Source organism: Trachurus japonicus, chromosome 10 (genome assembly GCF_045865225.1).
Source record: "Trachurus japonicus isolate A0001 chromosome 10, Traja_1.0".
In the NCBI taxonomy this organism is placed as follows: Eukaryota; Metazoa; Chordata; class Actinopteri; order Carangiformes; family Carangidae; genus Trachurus; species Trachurus japonicus.
Window position 1 is genome coordinate 37,195,500 of NC_140916.1, and position 17,840 is coordinate 37,213,339.

General features: G+C 41.9%; 1 protein-coding gene across 1 annotated transcript; it reads right to left on the reverse strand.

The window, feature by feature from the left end:
* Nucleotides 1-3,693: 3,693 nt before the first annotated feature.
* Nucleotides 3,694-12,937, reverse strand: LOC146980379 (uncharacterized). The gene is made up of 2 exons (XM_085788886.1): nt 12,092-12,937; nt 3,694-5,097 (listed from the first exon to the last, which is right to left on the reverse strand). Exons 1-2 carry the CDS (start codon nt 12,920-12,922, stop codon nt 3,694-3,696), a joined length of 2,235 nt encoding a protein of 744 aa, XP_085645012.1. The 5' UTR covers nt 12,923-12,937.
* Nucleotides 12,938-17,840: the final 4,903 nt, after the last annotated feature.

Below are 17,840 nucleotides of genomic sequence, written 5' to 3' on the forward strand. Positions count from 1 at the left end.
TTCTGAAACTTGGCAGCCCTGAAAGTGCCCTCTAGGTGCCACATCTAGGAGCCAAAACGCGTGTTAAAGTGCCCTCTTCAGTGGCGAGGACGCGCTATTATGTTTCCTTTTCGCCCCTGCCCTTCAAAAAGTCTGTGCACGCCACTGGTTCAGTGAGCCAATAGGATGCTGCTTCCATCCACTTCTTAAGATTTCCTCACTCACACCGACATCAAATGACATGTGTTTTTAATGGATAAGTCCCTCTGGACACACAAAAGGCTTCATACAACTTTTTACATAGGCTACAACACCTAAGAACACACTTTGTGAATTTATGTTCATTCAGCTTTAAATAGCTATTGATATTTTTAATTTCTTTAGAAGTTGTACTATAGGCTGACTTTCTGTAGGTCGACTTGTGCCATTTGATTATTTCTGATCTTCTCTTATCAGTGTGCTTTGTGAATGTGTCTATTCATACTGAGAATTTTATCTGGCAGTAGCATAGGAACAATCTCAAAGTTAAACTAAAAGGGACATATTGTTTTTTTGGTTGGTTTTTGTTGGTCTTAATGGCTTACAATATAATAGACTGATTGTCTCCCAAATACTGCCTGCATCCACAACATGTCTTTCATTCATACACACCACAGAGATCATTAACCTACAGTTAACAAATCGCTGTTGACAATTAACTGTAACGCACTACAGTAACACACTTCTCTAAATAGAAAAATAAAATTGTACAATGTTTTTCTGGCCACAAGAGGTCAGGGTTGGACCATTTTAGGCTTCTGAACCGTGAACCATAATAAGCTGGCCTCTAGTCAGGTTAGTTACCGTTTATTCATAATTATTGATTAATTAACATAATTATTGATTAATTAGAAATGGCTATCAATTTCCTATTTGTTAATATTTTATAGCTATATGATTGTTTGGTCTCATTGTAAAGGGGGCCTTCTAGGCTTTCATTTAAGCCCATTTGTATCTTTCTGACAAACACAGAGGTCACATGACCTATTTATACCATACATTACACACATTTTCCCACAATTTTCGCTTAAATGTTATAGTTTCTTATATCCCTGTGGGATCAAGGGGTATCAAGGACCCAAAAGCCACCAACCTCAATACTTAACGGACTTTGAGGATTCAGGAAATGTATGACAAACCCATACTATTTCTTTGTGAGAGGTTATTATGAGCCTTAAAATAGCAGTAACCAGCTCAGGCCCATTCATTCTTTGGACCAGCATTAAAAAAATTGTTTAGAAATAAGGATATTATTACTAATACTAATGCAATAATAATCAAAGGCCAGGAAGACATTTTTCATCCATTTAATTAATCAGTAAAATTCACCGAACAGGGCCACTAATTACAAATATGGATAGTAATGATAGCAAGACCATGTTTTCTGAACTATCTTTGGTCTTTGACGCTTTTTGCTTGAACTTTTTGAAGCAGTTTGGATGGTACTTTCCTTCTGCTGCTATGAGGTCACTAACACGTGCCAGGCACCAGGGCCGTTGCTAGGAATTCTGGGCCCCCTTAAAGAATACTAAAGTGGGCCCCTCCCCCTAACGTTCCCTTTTTTTTTCTTAGACTACGTATGTATTATCGTTTTTTATTTAGCCTTCTTTGTTTTGATGCTAATGCAGCATTACACTGCAAAAACTCAAGTATGTATTATCGTTTTTTATAACGACGTTATTAAGTTAACAACGTTATTAAGTTACATATAATATATGTAATATTAGTTACATAGAGAACAAAGTTGAATGAACTTGGGTTAGGCCTATAGGTAAGCTATAGCCTGGTAATGAAATCAGTGAATTCCACGAATTAACGTTAGCTAGCTAGTAAGTAGAAAATAGCTAAAATCTATGGATAATCTAGCTAGCTAGCTTTAATCTATGGAATTAATTGATTCAAATAACTTCATTGATTTACATGAACACATTAATTAAATCAAAATGAGTGTTAGTTGCCTTTACTAGAGTAGATGGATACCAACAACATTTTGAAAGCTGTCAGCATGCGTGTTGGCTTCTTACCCGCAGTAACTCCCTAGTCAGGTTCCAGGCTCACAGTAATCCCCCAGATTGTAATAATATGGTGATATTATACATTTTCTGAAACTCCATTGGCAAGTAAGTATTTCAGTATCTGTTTTTTGTATCCCTGGTGTTCCTACGTACTACAGGGTTAAAATAAAGAAAAAGAACTTAGGCGGAAATTGTGAAAAACAATATGTTCTTTGTGGTTTGAGGAGCAATAGTGACCTCCATGTATGTCAGAAAGGTCCATAATTAGGCGGTCCATAATTAGGCGGCACGGTGAGAAGGTCCTGGGTCCTGGGTTCGAATCCCTGGCCGCCCAGGTCCTTTCTGTGTGGAGTTTGCATGTTCTCCCCGTGTCTGCGTGGGTTTCCCCCGGGTACTCCGGTTTCCCCCACCACTAAAAACATGTCGGCTAGGTTAATCCTCCAGTCAGTGCCCCTGACCAAAGGCACTGGCTCATAATCTGGAGTTGGTCCCCGGGCGCTGCACCGCAGCTGCCCACTGCTCCTCAGGGATGGGTTAAATGCAGAGAAAGAATTTCACTGTACTAGCTGTATATGTGACAAATAAAGTACCTTTACCTTTACCTTTACTTTAATTGGATATGAATGAAAGCTACATATGTCCCCTTTAAAATGATACCAAACACAATATTATTGAACATTGAGAAGTGCCCTTACTATGAGCCTAAACCAGGATAGGCAACAGCGTCTAACATCCAATTTACCATGGAGGGGGGATTAACTTTGAGGAGGAAATATAGAAAACCAGGGGCCTTATTTGAAGGGCAACCGGTGGATTCTTATTTGGGATCTGGTGGTTAGAGAAACACACTGATTGATATTTTTCAACATTTTATTGACCAAACAACTAATCGATTAATCATTTACATATGAACAGATTAATCAATGATGAAAATCAGGGCCGTTGTATAGAGGAGAAAGGTGATGATAATTCTAGGGGCCCAGCGCCCAGTGGGGCCCATAAAAAACCCCAGTAGTCTAATCTTTGTATGACTGATTTATTCTGTGTAAGACCCTGACTAATACTCATAGTACACTGTAAAAACTCAACATCTTTCCAAGAATATTTGTCTTATTTCTTGTCCAAATGTCTCATTTCTAGTCAAAGCTAATCTCTTTCCACTTAAAATAAGACTCATTACCTAAAAATTAACTTGTTTTTAGATCATTTTCACTTGTTTCAAACAAATCTTCACTTGAAATAAGTAGAAAAATCTGCCAGTGAAAGCATGTTTTTTGTGCTTGTATTAAGGAAGAAAAAACTTGTTCCACTATCAGATTTTTTCTACTTATTCCAAGTGAAAATCTGCTTGAAAGGCGTAAAAAAAAAGTGTCTAAAAACAAGCTACTTTTAATATGATGTGTCTTACTTTAAGTATAATGAGATTTGTTTTGACTAGAAATGACATTTTGACTAGAAATAAGACAAATATTCTTGGTGAGATACTTGGGGTTTTGCAGTGTAATGCTGCATTAGCATCAAAACAAGGTAGGCTAAATAAAAAATGATAATACATACGTAGTCTAAGAAAAAAAACTGGAAAAGTTAGGGGGAGGGGCCCATTTTAGTATTCTTTAAGGGGGCCCAGAATTCCTAGCAACGGCCCTGATGAAAATAATCGTTAGTTGCTCAGGTGTAGGACCGGAGTGTCCCGTCCTCTGCAGTAGAGCTGCTGGTGTCTCTTCAGGTTTTGGGACCTGTTGAAGGCCTTCCCACACTGCCCACACACGTAAGTTTTTTCTCCAGTGTGGATGCGCTGGTGGACCGTTAACCCACCGGAGGAAACAAAGTCCTTCCCACACTGCTCGCAGCTGTACGGCCTCTCTCTGGTGTGGATGCGCTGGTGGACCATTAAGTGTTCGGACTGAGCAAACGCCTTCCCACACTGCTCACAGCTGTACGGCCTCTCTCCGGTATGGATGCGTTGGTGGACTGTTAAATTTCCAGAGGTAGTGAACGCCTTCCCACACTGCTCACAGCTGTACGGCCTCTCTCTGGTATGGACGCGCTGGTGGACCGTTAACTCTCCAGAGGTAGTGAACGCCTTCCCACACTGCTCGCAGCTGTACGGCCTCTCTCCGGTATGGATGCGTTGGTGGACTGTTAAATTTCTGTTGGTAGCGAACGCCTTCCCACACTGCTCACAGCTGTATGGTTTCTCTCCGGTATGGACGCGCTGGTGGACCGTTAACTCTCCAGAGGTAGTGAACGCCCTCCCACACTGCTCACAGCTGTACGGCCTCTCTCCGGTGTGGATGCGCTGGTGGACCATTAAGTTTTCGGACTGAGCAAACGCCTTCCCACACTGCTCACAGCTGTACGGCCTCTCTCCGGTATGGATGCGTTGGTGGACTGTTAAATTTCCAGAGGTAGCGAACGCCTTCCCACACTGCTCACAGCTGTACGGCCTCTCTCTGGTATGGACGCGCTGGTGGACCGTTAACTCTCCAGAGGTAGTGAACGCCTTCCCACACTGCTCACAGCTGTACGGCCTCTCTCCGGTATGGATGCGTTGGTGGACTGTTAAATTTCTGTTGGTAGCGAACGCCTTCCCACACTGCTCACAGCTGTACGGCCTCTCTCTGGTATGGACGCGCTGGTGGACCGTTAACTCTCCAGAGGTAGTGAACGCCCTCCCACACTGCTCACAGCTGTACGGCCTCTCTCCGGTGTGGATGCGCTGGTGGACCCTGAAGTGTTCGGACCGAGCAAACGCCTTCCCACACTGCTCGCAGCTGTACGGCCTCTCTCCGGTATGGATGCGTTGGTGGACTGTTAAATTTCCGTTGGTAGTGAACCCCTTCCCACACTGCTCACAGCTGTACGGCCTCTCTCCGGTGTGGACGCGCTGGTGAATTTTCAGTTTGGACAAGCTGGTGCACGATGTGCCACACTGCTCGCACCTGTACACCGTCTGTCCACATTGGCGCTGCCGGCGGCGGTGAGCGTTCAGAAGACCTGAGGTCCTGAACGTGTTACCACACCCATTACAGCTGTGTGGTCTCACCATGGTGTGGTCCTGTTTCTGTGGCAACAGACAGGAAGAGAGAGAATCAATCAATGATGGATGATGGATGGACATTTGTTTTCCTTTTTAAATTCTTCATTAATACAAATCTTACAAGCAGAATTATTTCCAGTTCAACGTGTCATCGTTTGAGTTGATTTGGCAACCAGTGAAGTAACTGCTCAAAAAGTTACTGTTTTCCCCGTTGTAACTCTGTCACCGTTACTTTTTATTAGGGCTACGGGCCCTATTTTTCATCTTCCGGATGATTTTCGATTCGCTATATATCAAAACGTGCGTCTTGATCGGGATCGATGTGCTATTACTTTTAGGGATGTCCCGATCACATTTTTTTGCCCCCGAGTCCGAGTCCGAGTCATTTGATTTTGAGTATCTGCCGATACCGAGTCCCGATCCGATACTTTGGCAATGCAGTAAAGTTTTTAATGTAGATCAACTGTATCATCCCACTATTTTTCTGTTCTTTGTGCTCTACTAGGGATGTAACAATATCACAATCTCACAATAATACTCTACCTCAATAACAAGCCCATGACATTTATTGCAGTATTGTAAGACATGCCATGATATCAAACTCTCAATGTATATTAGCACAGTAGCTCCACAGTATAATATTAATGCCGTTATCCATAAGTCAACAACAAGAACATTTGGTCAAAAATAAAATAGAGCGTCTTTCTCAATCACCAGCCTCTCTCCCCTGCCCCCCCCCCTCCCTCACCTCGCTCCTTCTCCCTCCCTCACTCACTCCGCTCCTTCTCCCTCCCTCACCCAGCTCACCTTGCTCCTTCTCCCTCTCTAACTTTAAATAAATACCTGGTTCTGTATCTGCCATCACGCAACACAACGGTAGTTTTTTAGTCAACAGTATGAGAAGTTTAACAATGTCCGCGACATCTGCGCGGTCGGTCCGTGTGTCGGTCTCACGTGCGTTACGTCGGACTCGCTCTCAGTAGAAGCTGCAGTGACTGTTGTTGCTGCAGGTGTGTGTAGCGCTCAAACATCAACAACAAGCTGCTTGGAAGTCAGCAGTGAAACAACGCAGCCACACACACACAAACAAACAGTGAGCTGACACGGTGACACGATCGTCTCTCACACTCTCGCAAGCGCCGTCATTTCATATCGTTACTTGTCCGCGACGACGCAGCCACACACACACACCGTGGAGCTGTGCGCCACAGACCATGCACAAAACACAAGCACGCTGCACCGAATGCGCGTCGCTTTGGGTAATGAGCGCACATGACGAACGTCTACAGTAAAAGTAATACATCTGAACGCCCCCCATGCGGCCCGTCTTCGCTTTAGACAGATAGGAAAACCCTGACATGTAGATATGTAATATATCCGATTCCTGATCGGGATGTAACGTCCGATTCCGATCGAGTCTGAAACCACGTGATCGACCCCGATTTCCGATCACGTGATCGGATCGGGACATCCCTAATTACTTTTCTCAATAGTTTACGAATTGCGCAAAATTTTGCATTGAAGTCAATGGGACGGGCGGAAAAAAAGAGCGAAAAAGACCAATCATTGGAGTTTTACAAACGTCTACTGCTCAGGCATACTTTCACCTAGAGACTTCATTTAAACTTTAAACAGTAGACACAAGTCTTGTGTATTGTCGTATTACTCCACGTTTTGATAGGTCATATAGTTTTTGATCAATCCCTGATCAATGACCATGATCATTTTTGGAGAAATTATGAGATTATAATGGGTGTGTATTGCACGGAATGTTCGTGTCAGAGTGGGAGAAAGCCCAGAAAAACTCCAGATTTTTTCTCTTTCCACACTCGGCCCGGCCACAATTTACACTCTACACACATAATTTTTTCAGAATTTGTAAGACAAACTTATTTTGTCTCTCATCATGTGCTCAAAATATCAGAGAGACTTACAGAATTTACAGAATAAGACTCTGAGTGCAGCCACGTCTGTCTCTGCTCCTCATTGACTCCAATACAAATATTTTCTGAGAGAAGCAGAACGGACCGATGTTTTAAAACTGCCAGCGTCTCCAAAATATTTACTGTAGAAACACCAAATCGTACCACATTTTTCAGGAAGTCCTTAGAGCAACGTTGATCTGTGTTTTGTTCTGATATGAGTTACCGTTTTGTCACAGTAAGCCTAAATGTGAGACCAGTGCAGAGGCAGAAAATCACTCTTTTTCTCCACGTTTCTGTCTGTCTCAGCCTGGGGGGCCCCTATCGCCGTGGTAACCACCTCCAGTTGCCGTGGTAACCTCTGTGGTTCTCAGGCCAGAGCTCGTTAACTTCATAAACAATCCACCTGGCGCTCGTTTAAATGTTTATAAACACAGACACACAGCTAAATCAACCTAGAAATTGCATTTTGAATTTCCATAACTTTTCTAGGTTTTTCATGACCGTACGAACCCTGAAGATTTACGTAAAAGTGACGTAACAGCGCTACAGCAGGAAATAAAGTAGGCTGGTTAGGGTTAGACGTTTTAGTGAACCACAACATAGAGTTAGCAGCTAACAGTTAGCTTCATCTTCATCTCTTGACTCGCTCCCACTCAAAACAGAAACACAGACCTGTGGACTGGAACTGGACGGACCGGAGGGCTCCTTGTCCTGCTCTTCCCCCGTAGTCCTAGTCTGCCCAAACAAATCCTGTTCCTGGTTCTCCTCCTTTATCATGTTGTAGTCCTGGTCAGACAGGACCTCCTCTCCTCTTGGTGCTTGTCCACTAGCTCAGTACGGTTACAGCACGGCTCTACTCGGTTTTATCCTCTTTTCCTCCAGCCCCTCCTACCTGGTACCTGATACTTCCCCTGCCTTCCCCCGATCGGCCAGAGCGTCGTCACTGGAAGACGAGTGAGTCTGGAGCTGACGAGAGGAGAGAAACAGGAGAGAGACGAAGTGATATGACGACCCCGCCCCCTTGTTTTCAGTCACCGAATCTCCTTGTTGTTTACATTCTACTTCCGGGTAGAAAACCAGCAGCACGTAATTTGAATGAGAACAGTAGTAACGAACGAGAGTTTAGCTATATATATCACATTTTTTCACGCCCTATCACGGTTTAGACAAATCTGAAATGATTGAAGAAACATCACTATTTCTGTGTGTGTGTTTTGTGTTGCTATGTGTTGTATTTATTCAGTTTGGGGGGAACACGGTGTCTAGAAAGCATCAGTGGCTGCAGCTGACAGCGGTAGCTAAGGTAACGGCGGTAGCTAAGGTAATGGCGGTAGCTAAGGAAACGGTGGTAGCTAAGCTACCGCCGGTAGCTAAGCTAACACCAGGACACGACATGAAACTACTCCAGTTAGCTCAGTCATGTTGTGTGTGTGTTTTGTGTTGCTATGTGTTGTATTTATAACACCAGGACGTCAGCTGTTAAAACCCTCCCGTTGTGGGACACGACATGAAACTACTCCAGTTAGCTCAGTCATGTTGTAACTAAGATATCCGCCGGAGAAAATATTTGATTTGCACATATGGACAGAAATGAGTATGTTATTGTATTTGTTCGTCGTAGTTGACGGTTGGAAGAATAGACTGGGCAATATTAGAAATTCTCTGGCTGTAACTTCAGAATCCACCGGTTTCCCTCCAAATTAGGCCCCTGGTGTTCTATATTTCCTCTTCCAAGTTAACTCAGTCATATTTTATAAATAGGCCTACTAATATAAATAAATACTAAAAACTAAAAATAGTTGTCATTAGTGTTTACAGGTCTTCCATTCATTTAAACACTGAACTCATTTGTGCTGTTGTCATAGACACAAACTTCCAGAAGTATTCCAATGGTGTATGGATGGAAAGAAGCTACATCTTCTGTGAGAGCTGGACCGGAGAGAATATTATTGAGACCGATATCTAATATCATGTCCACATCACGTAAAAATAAATGTGAAACAAAAGTTTATAAATCATACACATGCTTATTAGTTTGTAGATTGCCTGCAGGAAAAGTTGGGGTGGTAGGGAAATTGAGTACAATATAAAGTGGGTGGTAGCGGGAACTGAGGCACTCAGAGTAGGAAGGTGATTTTAAAAAGCCTTTATTGCAGCATGGCCAAACAAATTAAAACCAAGCCAACGCGTTGCGGCCACAGGCCTTCATCAGGGCTGGTATATGAGAGACAAGAGACAAAGACAATTGATACCCATGCAGCACTCCATGCAAGTTTTTTGATTTTACAATATAAAGTGTTTACACATTCACACATTTCACCAGTCACACAACACTGTCTGGCTAACCTATTATACTCTGTGATTATCATCCTAAAAGGTATGCATGCAGCCCCCAATTTACCACCACCACACCCTACACTCCTGAACATTCACACCTGCTCCAGGACATTACCACCTCCAAGCACCCCCCACCACTGCTTTGACTATGAATGGATTAGAAAATGAGCAGGAATTTCTTCAGAAAGCCCAACTCAGCTTTCTGTGATGAGAGGAAACTTCTCACAGAATTGAAGGTATAGGTCTAGTTAGAAATAAAGTAGTAAATTATACTGATAAGCCATGGCAATATATGTAATTCCTGTTGTAACAAAAAGGTTATTGGCGATTCCACCAAAAGAGTATATAATTTTTAATTAGGCTACTATAAAAAGGCTTTCAAATCACTGAAACATAGCCTTTGTTGCATGTCCCCAGAGCCAAACGCTATAGTTTACCACAATGCATAATGAATAAAATCCTTCTAAAATCTCAGTTTTTTGCATATTAGTGTGACTTTATATCATATCTACACTTATATAACATTTTATTAAAATTAAAACTTAATTATATTTTGGTTAAAATTCACATTTTAGTCCCGTCCCCAGGTTTTCACTCAGTGCTGTTTTACCCAAACACATTCTACACTCTAAAAGTTTTGGAACATTTCACCAGTGACATGTTCTGCTGGAAGTGACATAATTAAGGTCTTCTGAAAGTCAGGTTAAGACCAAAATTAAATTCTGTAATTTATTTTTCCTGAAATTGAATGATATTGTAGCTATGTCAGGGTCGGTCACTCTTAAAACTCATTCATGTTACCTAAATTATCTCTAGACAGCATGTCTCGCATTGGAAAAATATTAAAACTTAATAAAGTCACGTAATAACAGGGTTCAGCAGGAACATTTCTGTTGTCGGTCGTCGCACGGTTATGGCGCTTCCAGTGAGGACACTCATCGGCCAATCAGTGGAAGGCAGTCGGCTGACGTCACGTTTTAGTAACGCTTCGGCTCGCTTGGAACCAGGGCTGAGGTGATACCAAAAGTGTAGCTGGTTGCAGGTACTGCGTGCTAGTGGAAACATGCAAATAGCGTGCCGAGCCGAGCCGAGCCGAAGCGCGCTAGTGGAAACGCGCCATTAGTTACATAGAGAACAAAGTTGAATGAACTTGGGTTAGGCCTATAGGTAAACTATACCCTGGTAATGAAATCAATGAATTCCACAAATTAACGTTAGCTAGCTAGTAAGTAGAAAATAGCTAAAATCTATGGATAATCTAGCTAGCTAGCTTTAATCTATGGAATTAATTGATTCAAATAACTTCATTGACTTACATGAACACATTAATTAAATCAAAATGAGTGCTAGTTGCCTTTACTAGAGTAGATGGATACCAACAAAATTTTGAAAGCTGTCAGCATGCGTGTTGGCTTCTTGCCCGCAGTAACTCCCTAGTCAGGTTCTGGGCTCACAGTAATCCCCCAGATTGTAATAATATGGTGATATTATACATTTTCTGAAACTCCATTGGCAAGTAAGTATTTCAGTATCTGTTTTTTGTATCCCTGGTGTTCCTACGTACTACAGGGTTAAAATAAAGAAAAAGAACTTAGGCGGAAATTGTGAAAAACAATGTTCTTTGTGATTTGAGGAGCTCTAGTGACCTCCATGTATGTCAGAAAGGTCCATAATTGGATTTGAATGAAAGCTACATATGTCCCCTTTAAAATGATACCAAACACAATATTATTGAACATTGAGAAGTGCCCTTACTATGAGCCTAAACCAGGATAGGCAACAGCGTCTAACATCCAATTTACCATGGAAGGGGGGTTAACTTTGAGGAGGAAATATAGAAAACCAGGGGCCTTATTTGAAGGGCAACCGGTGGATTCTTATTTGGGATCTGGTGGTTAGAGAAACACACTGATTGATATTTTTCAACATTTTATTGACCAAACAACTAATCGATTAATCATTTACATATGAACAGATTAATCAATGATGAAAATCAGGGCCGTTGTATAGAGGAGAAAGGTGATGATAATTCTAGGGGCCCACAAAAAACCCCAGTAGTCTAATCTTTGTATGACTGATTTATTCTGTGTAAGACCCTGACTAATACTCATAGTACACTGTAAAAACTCAACATCTTTCCAAGAATATTTGTCTTATTTCTTGTCCAAATGTCTCATTTCTAGTCAAAGCTAATCTCTTTCCACTTAAAATAAGACTCATTACCTAAAAATCAACTTGTTTTTAGATCATTTTCACTTGTTTCAAACAAATCTTCACTTGAAATAAGTAGAAAAATCTGCCAGTGAAAGCATGTTTTTTGTGCTTGTATTAAGGAAGAAAAAACTTGTTCCACTATCAGATTTTTTCTACTTATTCCAAGTGAAAATCTGCTTGAAAGGCGTAAAAAAAAGTGTCTAAAAACAAGCTACTTTTAATATGATGTGTCTTACTTTAAGTATAATGAGATTTGTTTTGACTAGAAATGACATTTTGACTAGAAATAAGACAAATATTCTTGGTGAGATACTTGAGGTTTTGCAGTGTAATGCTGCATTAGCATCAAAACAAAGTAGGCTAAATAAAAAATGATAATACATACGTAGTCTAAGAAAAAAAACTGGAAAAGTTAGGGGGAGGGGCCCATTTTAGTATTCTTTAAGGGGGCCCAGAATTCCTAGCAACGGCCCTGATGAAAATAATCGTTAGTTGCTCAGGTGTAGGACCGGAGTGTCCCGTCCTCTGCAGTGGAGCTGCTGGTGTCTCTTCAGGTTTTGGGACCTGTTGAAGGCCTTCCCACACTGCCCACACACGTAAGTTTTTTCTCCGGTGTGGATGCGCCGGTGGACCGTTAACCCACCGGAGGTAACAAAGTCCTTCCCACACTGCTCGCAGCTGTACGGCCTCTCTCTGGTGTGGATGCGCTGGTGGACCATTAAGTGTTCGGACTGAGCAAACGCCTTCCCACACTGCTCGCAGCTGTACGGCCTCTCTCCGGTATGGACGCGCTGGTGGACCGTTAACTCTCCAGAGGTAGTGAACGCCTTCCCACACTGCTCACAGCTGTACGGCCTCTCTCCGGTATGGATGCGTTGGTGGACTGTTAAATTTCCAGAGGTAGCGAACGCCTTCCCACACTGCTCACAGCTGTATGGTTTCTCTCCGGTATGGACGCGCTGGTGGACCGTTAACTCTCCAGAGGTAGTGAACGCCTTCCCACACTGCTCACAGCTGTACGGCCTCTCTCCGGTGTGGATGCGCTGGTGGACCATTAAGTGTTCGGACTGAGCAAACGCCTTCCCACACTGCTCGCAGCTGTACGGCCTCTCTCCGGTATGGATGCGTTGGTGGACTGTTAAATTTCCAGAGGTAGTGAACCCCTTCCCACACTGCTTGCAGCTGTACGGCCTCTCTCCGGTGTGGACGCGCTGGTGAATTTTCAGTTTGGACAAGCTGGTGCACGATGTGCCACACTGCTCGCACCTGTACACCGTCTGTCCACATTGGCGCTGCCGCCGGCGGTGAGCGTTCAGAAGACCTGAGGTCCTGAACGTGTTACCACACCCATTACAGCTGTGTGGTTTCACCATGGTGTGGTCCTGTTTCTGTGGCAACAGACAGGAAGAGAGAGAATCAATCAATGATGGATGATGGATGGACATTTGTTTTCCTTTTTAAATTCTTCATTAATACAAATCTTACAAGCAGAATTATTTCCAGTTCAACGTGTCATCGTTTGAGTTGATTTGGCAACCAGTGAAGTAACTGCTCAAAAAGTTACTGTTTTCCCCGTTGTAACTCTGTTACCGTTACTTTTTATTAGGGCTACGGGCCCTATTTTTCATCTTCCGGATGATTTTCGATTCGCTATATATCAAAACGTGCGTCTTGATCGGGATCGATGTGCTATTACTTTTCTCAATAGTTTACGAATTGCGCAAAATTTTGCATTGAAGTCAATGGGACGGGCGGAAAAAAAGAGCGAAAAAGACCAATCATTGGAGTTTTACAAACGTCTACTGCTCAGGCATACTTTCACCTAGAGACTTCATTTAAACTTTAAACAGTAGACACAAGTCTTGTGTATTGTCGTATTACTCCACGTTTTGATAGGTCATATAGTTTTTGATCAATCCCTGATCAATGACAATGATCATTTTTGGAGAAATTATGAGATTATAATGGGTGTGTATTGCACGGAATGTTCGTGTCAGAGTGGGTGACATCATCGGTTAGAGTGGGAGAAAGCCCAGAAAAACTCCAGATTTTTTCTCTTTCCACACTCGGCCCGGCCACAATTTACACTCTACACACATAATTTTTTCAGAATTTGTAAGACAAACTTATTTTGTATCTCATCATGTGCTCAAAATATCAGAGAGACTTACAGAATTTACAGAACAAGCCTCTGAGTGCGGCCGCCGGCCACGTCTGTCTCTGCTCCTCATTGACTCCAATACAAACATTTTCTGAGAGAAGCAGAACGGACCGATGTTTTAAAACTGCCAGCGTCTCCAAAATATTTACTGTAGAAACACCAAATCGTACCACATTTTTCAGGAAGTCCTTAGAGCAACGTTGATCTGTGTTTTGTTCTGATAGGAGTTACCGTTTTGTTACAGTAAGCCTTTTGTGAGACCAGTGCATAGGCAGAAAATCACTCTTTTTCTCCACGTTTCTGTCTGTCTCAGCCTGGGGGGCCCCTATCGCCGTGGTAACCACCTCGAGTTGCCGTGGTAACCTCTGTAATTCTCAGGCCAGAGCTCGTTAACTTCATAAACAATCCACCTGGCGCTCGTTTAAATGTTTATAAACACAGACACAGCTAAACCAACCTAGAAATTGCATTTTCAATTTCCATAACTTTTCTAGGTTTTTCATGACCGTACGAACCCTGAAGATTTACGTAAAAGTGACGTAACAGCGCCACAGCAGGAAATAAAGTAGGCTGGTTAGGGTTTAGACTTTTTAGTGAACCACAACATAGAGTTAGCAGCTAACAGTTAGCTTCATCTTCATCTCTTGACTCGCTCCCACTCAAAACAGAAACACAGACCTGTGGACTGGAACTGGACGGACCGGAGGGCTCCTTGTCCTGCTCTTCCCCCGTAGTCCTAGTCTGCCCAAACAAATCCTGGTCCTGGTTCTCCTCCTTTATCATGTTGTAGTCCTGGTCAGACGGGACCTCCTCTCCTCTTGGTGCTTGTCCACTAGCTCAGTACGGTACAGCACGGCTCTACTCGGTTTTATCCTCTTTTCCTCCAGCCCCTCCTACCTGGTACCTGATACTTCCCCTGCCTTCCCCCGATCGGCCAGAGCGTCGTCACTGGAAGACGAGTGAGTCTGGAGCTGACGAGAGGAGAGAAACAGGAGAGAGACGAAGTGATATGACGACCCCGCCCCCTTGTTTTCAGTCACCGAATCTCCTTGTTGTTTACATTCTACTTCCGGGTAGAAAACCAGCAGCACGTAATTTGAATGAGAACAGTAGTAACGAACGAGAGTTTAGCTATATATATCACATTTTTTCACGCCCTATCACCGCTTAGACAAATCTGAAATGATTGAAGAAACATCACTATTTCTGTGTGTGTATTTTGTGTTGCTATGTGTTGTATTTATTCAGTTTGGGGGGAACACGGTGTCTAGAAAGCATCAGTGGCGGTAGCTGAGCTAACGGTGGTAGCTAAACTAACGGTGGTAGCTAAGGTAACGGTGGTAGCTAAGGTAACGGCGGTAGCTAAGCTAACGGCGGCAGCTAAGCTAACAGCAGGACGCGAGCTGTTAAAACCCTCCCGTTGTGGGACACCACCATGGATGTATTATATGGACACCACATGAAACTACTCCAGTTAGCTCAGTCATGTTGGAACTAAGATATCCGCCGGAGAAAATATTTGATTTGCACATATGGACAGAAATGAGTATGTCATTGTATTTGTTCGTCGTAGTTGACGGTTGGAAGAATAGACTGGGCAATATTAGAAATTCTCTGGCTGTAACTTCAGAATCCACCGGTTTCCCTCCAAATTAGGCCCCTGGTGTTCTATATTTCCTCTTCCAAGTTAACTCAGTCATATTTTATAAATAGGCCTACTAATATAAATAAATACTAAAATACTACATACTAAAAATAGTTGTCATTAGTGTTTACAGGTCTTCCATTCATTTAAACACTGAACTCATTTGTGCAGAATTGAACTTAAATAACAAACTTCCAGAAGTACTATTCTAATGGTGTATGGATGGAAAGTAGCTACATCTTCTGTGAGAGCTGGACCGGAGAGAATAATATTGGGACCGATATCTAATATCATGTCCACATCACGTAAAAATAAATGTGAAACAAAAGTTTATAAATCATACACATGCTTATTAGTTTGTAGATTACCTGCAGGAAAAGTTGGGGTGGTAGGGAAATTAAGTAAAGTGTTTACACATTCACACATTTCACCAGTCACACAACACTGTCTGGCTAACCTATTATACTCTGATTATCATCCTAAAAGGTATGCATGCAGCCCCCAACTTACCACCACACCCTCCACTCCTGAACATTCACACCTGCTCCAGGACATTACCACCTCCAAGCACCCCCCACCACTGCTTTGACTATGAATGGATTAGAAAATGGATTTCTTTAGAAAGCCCTGCTCAGCTTTCTGTGATGAGAGGAAACTTCTCACAGAATTGAAGGTAGGCCTAGTTAGAAATAAAGTAGTAAATTATACTGATAAGCCATGGCAATATATGTAATTCCTGTTGTAACAAAAAGGTTATTGGCGATTCCACCAAAAGAGTATATAATTTTTAATTAGGCTACTATAAAAAGGCTTTCAAATCACTGAAACATAGCCTTTGTTGCATGTCCCCAGAGCCAAACGCTATAGTTTACCACAATGCATAATGAATAAAATCCTTCTAAAATCTCAGTTTTTTGCATATTAGTGTGACTTTATATTATATCTACACTTATATAACATTTTATTAAAATTAAAACTTAATTATATTTTGGTTAAAATTCACATTTTAGTCCCGTCCCCAGGTTTTCACTCAGTGCTGTTTTACCCAAACACATTCTACACTCTAAAAGTTTTGGATCATTCCACCAGTGACATGTTCTGCTGGAAGTGACATCATTTAGGTCTTTTGAAAGTCATGGGAAGACCAACATTAAATTCTGTAATTTATTTTTCCTGAAATTGAATGATATTGTAGCTATGTCAGGGTCGGTCACTCTTAAAACTCATTCATGTTACCTAAATTATCTCTAGACAGAGTTTGTTGATATCAAAAGTAAAATATTCAGTTAAATCCTAAGAATGTGCTCTGTGTGCTCCAGCTATTAGTATAGATGCTATTTGGCTGGATTTCACACAATTGCTGATTTTATGCTAAAAACTTATTGCTGTTACCCTCATTGCTGTTACTCATTCTTCAAAAATGCAATGATAAAAGCAGCAATAAATTAAATAAAGTAGCCTGAGATTGACCACTACTCATTTTGAATGAGTAAATGTGTATATTAAAAAATTCTATACTGAAATGGAATGAAAAATGAAGTTTCATTTTTAAGAGTTACAATGAGCAAATGGCACTCTTTTGACGGAATGACCCATTAACAAACCATAGTTGATGTGGATTGAAACAAAAACAAAGATGACTGTCTGGCTTTCCTCCGGCTGTCGGTAAGAACTGTGTGAACCCACCACCATCCAACTCAAACTAATCACCCTTCATTTCAGGCAGCTGGCCAGCTGCTGGGTGTTCAGCAAACAAAATGAAAAGGTAGCCTACTGCACCCTTGTGGTCAAAGTAAAGTACTTGCACAAAACACAAACTAAAGAATGGCTCCCAGATGTCATGGCTGCAGATGTGGAGGCAATGGGTCTGTCTGTCATCATTGAGGCAAGAGATGTTCTTGGTCTTGGGAACCAGGATGATAATGGACTCTTTGAATCACCTGGGTGCTGAGCTACGATGATGTAAACATGCCAGATTGTAGCCATGGGCTAATTTCCATCTGTTGTCCCTAGCTGATTTGGATTCATCATATTTTGTGTATTTCATTTATTTGCAAATATTTTCAATCAGGAACGTTGAAAGAAAAAAGATATTTGGAGTTTTGTGATATTTTTGCTGAAAGATATATATGCCACTTTATTTATCTTTTAAGTGTCCTACATTAGCCTATACCTTAGTTGTTAATCTGGGCACAATTCAGGTGAATTCCCTTGCCAAAAGATTGTGGCCATTTTGAATTTCTGAGAGCTTTTTTTAAATCAAAAGATAGCCCAATAACCTACCAAAGAAGGGATTTATAACATTTAACAGTTTTTTGTTTTACTGACAATATAATCAAATGTTTGGAGTATAGAGGAGAACCCATGCAGACCTCAGGGAGAAGAGTGTGGATTCATCTTTCCATCTTTCTTCCTGTGAGACTGGAGTTTTAATGACCTTGTTGCCACTGTGTTGCCCTGATGTTGGGGTAATCTTCTCAGCAGA

Bases quoted from the DNA above. Each gene is read 5' to 3' on its own strand.
- LOC146980379 (XM_085788886.1), bottom strand. From the start codon at position 12,922: ATGGTGAAACCACACAGCTGTAATGGGTGTGGTAACACGTTCAGGACC. The intron at 5,098-12,091 runs CAGCAGCTCCAC...CTGTTGCCACAG, and splicing joins CCCAAAACCTGAAGAGACAC to AAACAGGACCACACCATGGT.